Source organism: Indicator indicator, chromosome 3 (assembly GCF_027791375.1).
Source record: "Indicator indicator isolate 239-I01 chromosome 3, UM_Iind_1.1, whole genome shotgun sequence".
Classification (NCBI taxonomy): Eukaryota; Metazoa; Chordata; class Aves; order Piciformes; family Indicatoridae; genus Indicator; species Indicator indicator.
In genome coordinates this window covers 4,575,254-4,585,273 of record NC_072012.1, presented here as the reverse complement: position 1 = coordinate 4,585,273, position 10,020 = coordinate 4,575,254, and the positions used below count along the sequence as shown (strand labels likewise).

The 10,020-nt window shown below is 47.1% G+C and overlaps 1 protein-coding gene across 1 annotated transcript in view; it reads right to left on the bottom strand.

Moving 5' to 3' along the window:
- Positions 1–596: 596 nt before the first annotated feature.
- The window catches only part of ETV6 (ETS variant transcription factor 6), a 146,387-nt gene continuing 136,963 nt past the window's right edge, over positions 597–10,020 (bottom strand). The window contains exons 6-8 of the mRNA XM_054399537.1: positions 8,517–8,659; positions 4,724–4,824; positions 597–993 (exon numbers count right to left, since the gene is read on the bottom strand). Coding sequence (XP_054255512.1) covers positions 888–993; positions 4,724–4,824; positions 8,517–8,659 — 350 coding nt within the window. The 3' untranslated portion in view covers positions 597–887. The remainder of the gene's footprint in view (positions 994–4,723; positions 4,825–8,516; positions 8,660–10,020) is intronic.

Here is a 10,020-nt window from a genome sequence, read left to right as displayed (position 1 = left end):
TGCAATTCTGCACTGCGGGGGTTACATAGATATAAATATATGTACGAACCTTTGCCATATATACACATACATATATATATATACACCTATATATATGTATTTTTCCCTTCCTGACTGCCACCCCACTCCATTCTTTCACTTCTTTGCTAGAGGGAGGGAAACCATCAACATCAGTCTATGGCAGAGATTTGTCACATTTATTTTTCTCCTCTCTGGAGCACTTAGGTGATTGGTTTTGGTCCACGTTCCAGCAGTTAATAGCCACTCGCAGGACTCATTGTGAGCCCAAGCTCTGCTGGGATGGTATCCCAGCCAACACATGCAGGGTGACTCCTCTTCACTTGACAGATATGTGTGGTGAGTCGTTTTGGTTACTTCAACGCATTTCCCAGTGGCAGCACATGTAAACTGAGCCGAGCAAACTGGAACCCTTGAGCAAATCCCTTCTGTGATGCTATTGTTTTATGCAGTGTTATGTCATGAGACTTGCACAGAAAATAACAGTGCTCTGTTTCCATAGGAAAGCCTTCCAAAAAAAAAAAAAAACCAAAACCCAAAAAAGCATAATCTGATGTCTTGTCCTATATGAGATAAGGAAAGTCAAACTGCCTGTTTATTAGGGAAAAAAAACAAAACCAACAACCCCCCCTCCTAAACTGAAACAAACCAAAAAGAAAGAAAGAACTCAAGGGAGACTTTGTAGGAACAGTGAAGTAGTGCATAAGTCCAGGCTTTCTCCCTTTTACTTTTCTGCCAGCACCACTTCTGCCTGTTAGTTTCTTTTGTTAAGGTGCTTCAGGTCCTGCGTGGTCTTCAAGCTAAGCGGCGACCCCAAGTACTGTTGTTGCTTCCCCTCCCGAACAGTGCCAGCCATGCCGTGGCCCCCTTCAGCACTCATCTTCTTGGTATATTTGTTCATCCAGTTCCTGGGATTCAAGGTGCTCAAGGCGGTCCGTTCGGCCACTCATAATCTCATCTGGGGTCTTCATGAACCTGCAAAGCAGAGAACCAAGCAGATCTTCAGTGGGCTCAGCTTTTACATTCACCAAGACATCTTTGCTGTAGCCTCCCAATGCCTTAATATTTCTGAGCTTCTTCCCAGACTACTGCTTCTGCCCTGTTCAATCCCTTGGAAACAAACAAACAAAATCACAGGCACAGTGAAAAGCCACATTTGCACCACTCCCTCCATGCCCCTCCCAGTCTTTTCCAAAGAATGATATTTACTGCTCCCACATACTGTTTGCTGTTGTCACATAAGATGGTAGCATGCCACAGGTGCACTCCTTTGTGGTGTCTGGTGACAGGAACATTAAAGAAAGAACTTTAGGGCCAGCACATTTCAAAGCAAAAGCACTCACAAGGAATGGAGAGGCCTGGTTTGTGCAGGTGAGTGAAGAGGAATGAGAAACACCAAGGGACCAGTGATGGAAAAAGCCAAGGACTAAGTCAGAACAAGTTCTGGGAAATGGGAAAGAAAAAGCTTCTGGGCTAGAGAACTGTGAGCAAAGACAGTCTCTTCCTGTGTGACTGCAGCAAGTGTCACTGTAAGGAAGCAGCATCCGTCCTAAATGAATGCCATGGCTCCCAGCACTGATGTCCTGATGCAGAAGGTCTGCAGGGGGGCAGCATGGCAGCAGTAGGAAGTGGGAAAGGACATCCACCAGCCTGCAGATCAAGTATGCAGTCTTGATTTTTGCCAGCATGCTTTTGTGTACATGAGAAAAGCTCTGGGCTTGCTTTCTGAATTCAGTGGTGTAGGAAGAGAGTGCAGCACAGGAAGGATGAGATACCAGTTTAAACACCAGTTAAATCTTAGATGTACTTCTGGAGAACTTAGGAGGAAAGATATTTGTGCTGGAAGTGTTACAACATTTCACAGCCTTTCATTAACGATGTACTGGCTGACATTCAGCAGTACAAAACGTGTTAATCAGGGGAGCTAATTTTATTTCAGGTTGATGATACGCTCAGTATCCCTGGCCTCAGTGAAAACAAACCCAGGAGCCTAGTAACAGGAGCCTTGTTACTATCACTGACCCAGAAAAAAAAAAAAAATCACTGCTGAAGCTCATGGGCAAGATTTGTCTCCTCCTCTGCCTCTGAGGTTATAAAGCCGAGGGCTTGCCATTGGAAAAATGGGAAGTCTCTCAACAAATGCATAGCACAGCCTGGAACTAACCTTTCTCCACCCCTTCCAATTTTGGAAATCATGTGCACATATGCATTTAGGGAAAAAGGGGAAAAAAAAAGGGGGGGGGAGGGGGCTGTGAGTCACTGCTATGTCACTCCCATTTGTATGCTAGAGGAGTGCTGCTGACACCAATGGTGTTACGGTGGTGAAAAACTGGCATTCAGGAGTGGTGAATCAGTGACAATGCACCAAGGCCTAGGGGCCAGGCCGTGCCCTGATTCAAACCCTCTGCTCATTTTCTTCACCTCACATCAGGATGAAATCAAACCAAAGAGTGGTCCCACAGCCCTCACTACCTTCTGTCTGCTCTCTTTCCTAAGCCATGTGGGAAATGGGCTGCTGTGAACCACAGTACTTCAGGTATTCTTTCTGATCTGTGTTTTAAGTCATGTCAAAGAACTCAAAGCATGGGCATTTATTTGTAATAAATTACATTTTAAAACTGATGACTTTTACAGAATTACAAGCTACTGAGGCAAGAGGATCTGTGACCTCTTTTGTTGCCAAGACACTCTGGCAACCTAGAAGAAATCCTTCTCTGACTCCATTTTCCTTAAAGCTCTGCACATATCTGCCGATGACAACTGCTTACATGTTACTTATGAAGCCACAGTTGTGATGATTTCTGTGCTTGTGAGAAATAGCCAAGAAAGGCACATTAATGGCTTGATTTTTTGCAGCTGTTCTTTTTCTCTTCAGATATAAATAGGTCTAAGAAAACATCAATAAGTTTTTATTGGGAATTGTGCAGAAAAATGCTTTGGTTTTTTTGGTGTTTTTTTTTTCCAGTTTCCAAAGGAAATGAGGTTTGTATGCTCATGTTTTTTGCTTCCTGGTGACCTTTCAATCTGTTGGTCAATTTTGGCCAAGTCTGACAGAGGAAGTGAGGTCTCCAAGGGTATTTAATTGCTACAGTTTTGAGAAAAGAGGCAGCCTGAGAAGGGATGGACTCCTGTTACGTTTGTGCCCCCACTGAAGGGACAGCCTCCAAGCACATTCACTGTTCAGCATGACAGAATTCCCCCAGGGCTGTGCAGTCTTCACACAAAGCCACACCGATCCAGGTTCTCTTGGTACTGCTGCTGATAGGGCAACCTTCTTTTATCTTAAAAAATACATTTTACTTTAACACAAAAATTTAGTAAAATTGTGCAGTTGATTCTGCCTTTGATTCCTTCTTCCCTTCACTCTCCTCCCTCTTTAAGAGCTGACATAAGATACTCCATAGAAACCTTTCCAGCTGTAGATAGCTGCAGTGCTAATGCAGTTGGGTTAGCTGGTTAAGAACACAAACTCCAACCCAGTGCCTCCTGACTGATACCATGTGGCAGTTTTAGGCTGATGCCTAGGAAAATTTTCCACAGATTGAGTAGAAAGTGGTAGAATGTAAAAGGGAAAATAATTATAAGGTCTAAATAATGCCATTGGTCTGATAACTAACATAAAGTTAGTTGTATAAACTAACTCTTGTTCTTTTCAGCTTTGTCGCTCTAGCAGATAGATACCAGCTGGTAGCTTCTGCTGGCTTGCTGACCTTGGCTGTGTTTCTTTGTTGTGGTTAAGTACTAACAAGCTACTTTCTACTCTTCTCTCTCTTTTACATTGTACAGGGGGGAAGGGAGTGGAGAAGGGGAAGCTGGTTTTGTCCAGGGGGGTTCTTGTGTTGTTTATGAATTGTAAATATATGTAAATATTGTATATTTTGTACATTTTTCATTGCATTCCATATTTCTAGATTTTAGTGTGCTTGTAAATATTGCTTCATTTGCTTTCCAACTGAGCTGACCTGGCAATTTTATTTTGGGGGGTAATGTCAACCCACCACATACCATTTCCAAGCACATACTGGACCCAGACCACTGACATCAAAGCAGCCCTTGGTGTGAGTTCAGTGCTCTGCAGGTCAGGTGTATGCACTACATTCACTGGTCTTGCCTAAAGAGAACTGGAGTGCCCTTGCCCTCTGCCAGCCACACTCAAGTCTGTACAAGCAATTCCCTGTTTTAATGCTGTTTCAGGCTCTGTTTCCTAAATTCATGGTTGTATCCTCCCATCCCATGCATTTGATGAACAGCTCTTGCAGGTCCCTCTCTTCCTCCGGGGCAGCACCAGTGAAAACATGGTCATCAGCACTTCTGTTATGCTGATGCACTTGAGGAAATGCCTGCTCCCTGCTTAGCTTTCGCTGGCAGCTGTGTTGGAGAAGTCAATTTGGAGCAAGTTTTCTAGCAGTTTGGCTGAGATCATGAATCATTTAGCCAAGGTCTTAAACAATGGCACAGCCTGCTTGAAGCCAGTGAAAAGGATTCTCTGACTCCACTGACCACTGCCACAGGGTCCTGTTTGCCTAAACCGCTGCAGTTGCTCTGAAAGCTTGGAAGCACTGCTCTAGGCAGCTTCCACAAATGGATGCCCATTGTCACCTGTGTTACAGCTGTCACAACGAAGCATCACACACACAATTCCCTTCCCCATCTTCAACACCTGAGCTGTCTGTAGACAGGGATGGCAAAGAAAAGAACAAATTACCTGAACAAAAGCCTTTGTCCTGGCTCCTTCCGGATGATATTTAGTTTGTAGTAGTGGCGTAGGGCTCTGGACATCTTCTCATAAGTCATATTTGTTCTGTTCTGTTTTTTTCAAAAGAAAATGGAAAACAGGGTGAGATGATTCATGAAAAGCTTCCCAAGCCTCAAAAGGAGTTGCAGAACTATCGCTGAAGTAACCGAGTTGGTTCAAGAAATTACATGTTCCATACTTCTGCAGTTCGCAGGCCCATCCTGCCCCTCCAGCCCTCATCACCAAATTTTATGGGCCTCTTTTCACTCAGGGCAATTGAAGCAAGAAAGTCTAACAAAAAGTCAGAGTGAGGTTTTGTGCAGTCTCTTGCATCGCAGGTAACAAAAGGCTTCATCAGCCACGAGAGGAGACAGTAGGTGGAGGGAGATGTTCATGCCAAGTGGGATGTGACAGGCCTGTTCTTCACAGGACCAAAGGATGTTAGGGGTTGGAAGGGACCTCAGGAGATCATCAAGTCCAACACCCCCCCCCCCCCACCAGAGTAGGACCATAGAATTTAGCACAGGTTGCACAGGAACACATCCAGATGGGGCTTGAAAGTCTCCAGAGAAGGAGACTCCACAACCTCTCTGGGCAGCCTGTTCCAGTGCTCTGTGACCCTCCCAGTGAAGAAGTTCCTCCTCATGTTGAGGTGGAACCTCCTGTGCTGTAGTTTCTATCCATTGCCTCTTGTCCTGTCCCAGGGTACAACTGAGCAGAGCCTGTCCCCTCCCTCTTGACCCCCAGCCCTCAGATACTTATAAACTTTTATTAAATCTTCTCTCAGTCTTCTCTTCTGCAGACTAAACAGCCCCAGGTCTCAGCCTCTCCTCACACGGCAGTGCTCCATCCCTTCATCATCCTGGTAGCTCTCTGTTGGACTCTCTCCAGCAGATCCCTGTCCCTTTTGAACTGGGGAGCCCAGAACTGGATGCAATATTCCAGGTGAGGTTTCACCAGGGCAGAGTACAGGGGGAGAACCACCTTTGGTAGGAGCCTAAGAACAATGGTTAACAGATTGAGCCTGTCAGCCATCCCTGCTGAGAGCACTGCTCCTCTGGGATTCCCCTCCATTAACCAGTTAATGCTTACAGAGCACTGTGGAGACCCAGCTGTTCCTCCCCTTGGTAGATGGGTGTAAATCAAGAAGCCCATTAGGTTGTACATTTGCTTCTGTGACAGAGCCTCCCCTTCATTCTGGGAGCTGCTAACCCTAAGGGCCATGGCCAGGGCACTGCAGGGGGACTAAGGCATGGCCCTGCTGAAGCTGAGTGTCAAAAGGCAGAAGTGACAGCCACTGGTGGAGCTGTATGTGGGCAGCCTCCACTTGGGGTAATGTAAAGTCCCACACTTCCCCAGGTCATCCCTCCCCAGGTGGACGACTTTACATTGTCCCTTGTTAAGTTTCATGAAATTCCCTAGTCCATTTCTCCATTCTGTCCAGGTCCCTCTGGATGGCAGCACAACCCTCTGGTGGAACAGGCAATTCTTCCCTTCCCAGTATTGTCCAAGACCTTGCTGATGCTGTGCTCTGTCCCATCATCCAGGTCATTAATGCAGATGCTAAAGGGCATTGGCCCTGAATCAGTCCCTGGGGTCACATCACTAGTGACTGGATTTTGTGGTGAATGACAGAGCTCAGAGGGTTGTGACCAATGGTACAGGTCAAGTTGGAGGCCCCCAGGGTCAGTCATGTTCAACATCTTCATCAAGGGCCTGGATGAAGGAGCAGAGTGCAAGTGTACTCTCAGCAAGTTTGCTGATGACACACAACTGGGAGGAGTGGCTGACACCCTGCCAGAGTGTGCTGCCTGGACCTGGCTGGATTGCTGCAGAGGTGAACCACATGAAGTTCAACAAGGGCAAGCATAGGGACTCCTCCTGCACCTGGGGAGGAACAAGCCCCTGCAGCAGGACAGGTTAGGAAGTGACCTGCTGGAAAGCAACTCTGTGAAGGACCTGGCAGTGCTAGTGGGCAACAAGTTCACCATGAGCCAGCAATGTGCCCTCATGGCCAAGAAGGCCAATGGTCTTCTGGGGTACATTAAGTGTGGCCAGCAGATCAAGGGAGGTTTTCCTCCTCCTCTACTCTGCATGTGAAGTATTGTGTTCAGTTCTGGACTCCCCAGTTCAAGAGGGACAGGGAAATACAGGAGAGAGTCCAATGGAGGGCCAGGAAGATGATTAGGGCACTGGAGCATCCCTCTTACAAAGTGAGGCTGAGAGGCTCTTTAGCCTGGAACAGACAAGACTGAGAAGGGTTCTGATCAATGCTTACCGTATCTAAAGGGTGGAGTCCATGAGGATGGGGCTGGCCTATTTTGAGTGCTGCCCAGTGACAGGACAAGCGGCAATGGGTACAAATTAGAGCACAGGAGGTGTCTCTTGAACTTAAGGAAAAAAACCTTCATTTTGAGGGTGATTGACTATTGGAGCAGGTTGCCAGAGAGGTTGTGGAGTCTCCTTCTCTGGAGACTTTCAAAACCCACCGAGACACAATGCTGTGCAACCTGCTTTAGGTGAACATGTTTTAGCAGGGGGATTGGACTAGATGATGATCCCCAGAGGTCCCTTCCAAACCCTACCATTCTGTGACTCAGCCCAGTGGTCCAGCCAGTTCTCCATTTACCTCACTATATTCTTGTCTGGGTCATGTTTTTTCCTACTGTGTGAGGACATTTTGAGAGACAGTCTAAAAAGGCTTTGTAAAATCAAGATAAGCTACAACCACTATGCTCCCTGTGTCCACTGAGCTCATTATTTCATTGCAGATGGGTATCACAGTGGTCAAGCATGACTTCCCTTTTGGAAATTCATGCTGACCACTCCTGTATTCATCACAAACCCACCGAGATAGCTGTACATAGCTGTACATACTCGGCCCTAAACGGCAAAAATCAGTAACTGCTTCCCCGAGAACAAAGCAGAGTTACCCTCTGACAGGGAAATCCATAGCCCTGTAACATCTGGGGAGTGCCACCGGACAGTCTGCAAAAACTGAATCCTAGAATGGCTCAGTCTGGAAGGGACCTCAGAGCTCATCTCCTCCAACCTCCCCACCATGGCCAGGGACACCTCTCAACTAGACTCAGCTGCTCAAGGCCTCATCCAACCTGGCCTTCAACACCCCCAGGCAGGAGGCAGCCACAGCCTCCCTGGGCAGCCTGTTCCAGAGTCTTACCATCTAGCACTGAAGAACTTTTTCCTAAGCTCCAGTCTAGCCCTGCTCTCCCTCAGCTTCAAACCATTCCCCCTTGTCCTGTCTCTAGACACCCTCAGGAAAAATCCCTCTGCAGCCTTCCTGCAGGATCCCTTCAGCTATTGGAATGCAGCTTTAAGGTCTCCCCAGAGTCTTCCCTTCTCCAGGCTGAACACCCCCAGCTCCCTCAGCCTATGCTCATAGCAGAGCTGCTCCAGCCCTTGGATCATCTTTGTGGCCAGATGTGGCAGACCACATCTCACCTGAACTTACTTTGCATGGGGTTTCAGGAAGAAATGAGCTGCCTTGAGAGAGAAGGACCCTTGATTGTTGGACTCTTTGTAATCAAATCTGTTTACAACTAAGTGACTTAAAAACCAACCCAGCAGGTTCTCTAGATGAAAGGTGGGTTTAAGGCTGGATGATTTCTATTTCTCACATGTATAGCATGAAAGATCACAATTTTCCAGCAGCAGTTTATGTGCAGATGCTTTCTTCCTTCTCCCTCTGTTCATGAGTGCACCCTGTGAGAACACAAAGGGTGAAGGGGCTTTGCTTCCTTACCTTGTGGTTTCCCCACAGCCGGGCCAGCCCGTTGGGATCCACTATCCGAAAGATTTTGGATTCCTTGTCCTCCCATCGGATGAAATTCTCGTACCGGCTGTCAGAAAGCAGCTGATAAACATAGTCCCAGAGCAACCTACAGTCTGTGGAGAGAGAAGCAAGACAATAATGACTTCTGCCTTGGGATTCACCTCTGGGTAGATGTGTGGTGAAAGGACAGTTGGGAGCAGGGCTGAAACAGCTTCTGCAATCTGAATGGCAGATGGTGTGGTTCATAGGGACCAATGTCTGCAAAATATCCTAGAGGATTCAGCCCCTTCTGATGTGTTGTAGCCATAGAATAGAATCAGTATGGTTGGAAAAGACCTTTAAGATCATCCTTCCAACCATGCTCTAACTTGACCAAGGCTGGTGCTAAACCGTGTCCCTCTGCACCACATCTCTGAAGCTCTGAAACACCTCCAGGGATGGGGATTCAACTACCTCCCTGAGGAGCCTGTGCCAGTCTTTGAGAACTCTTTTCAGTGAAGGAGTTTCTTCTGATGTCCAACCTAAACCTCCCCTGGTACAACTTGAGGGCATTTCCTCTTGTCCTGTCACTTGTTCCTTGGGAGAATAGACCAATCCCACCTGGCTAAAACCTACTTTCAGAGGGTTGTAGAGAGCCAGAAGGTCTCCCCTCAGCCTCCTCTTCTCCAGGCTGAACAACCCCAGATCCCTCAGCTGCTCCTCCCAGCCCTGTTCTCCAGACCACAAGCTTTGTTGCACTCTCTGGACACAGCTCCAGCTGGGGTTCCTTCTGCAGGCCAGGCCCCACAAGCCTGTGAGCCCTTTGCCCTCCTTTTCCCTGCCTGACCTAACGCTGGCCAAGACCCTTAGGAGATGACGAGCTGCGTGAGGTGACCTGCTGCCCTTAGCTGTGTTCACTGTTGGGCTGCTGCACACAAACCCACCTCTGCCAGCCTGCTGCTGTTGCTCACTGCTTCACTGGGGACCTGCAACCTGCTCTTCCTGCTCAAAGCTGCTCCTTCCTGTGCAGCATGAAGAGTCTAAAGCATGGGCAATGTCACAGCTTGCCTTGGGACACTTCATGTCTTAGGAAATTGACACCTTCTGACAGTTTTCGGTTTGCTTTTTGTTTTATTTCTTTAAGGTTTCTTAAAAAAAAAAAAAACAACACACAACCCCCCAAAAACAATCCAAGTATTATAATTACTTGAGTGCTATTGAGAGGTTAAATACTTTCTATTTGGATAATTGAATTCAAATTTCCTCTTGGCAAACACTCCTCAGGTCGCTAATTAAAGGTCTAACAGATACTTAGGTTTTACTTTAGTGTTTTTCAGTTTCATGGCAGTCTCTTGAGACAGAGGAAGCCAAGAACTGAGCTGCTCCTACTTCCTGCTTGCAATGTGTGTGTGCACAGCACAGTGTAGTAACTGGCAGCTGTGAAATATGGCAAGTGAGCTGCACAAAGCTGGGGCTTCTGCTGCTGGCAGAAACA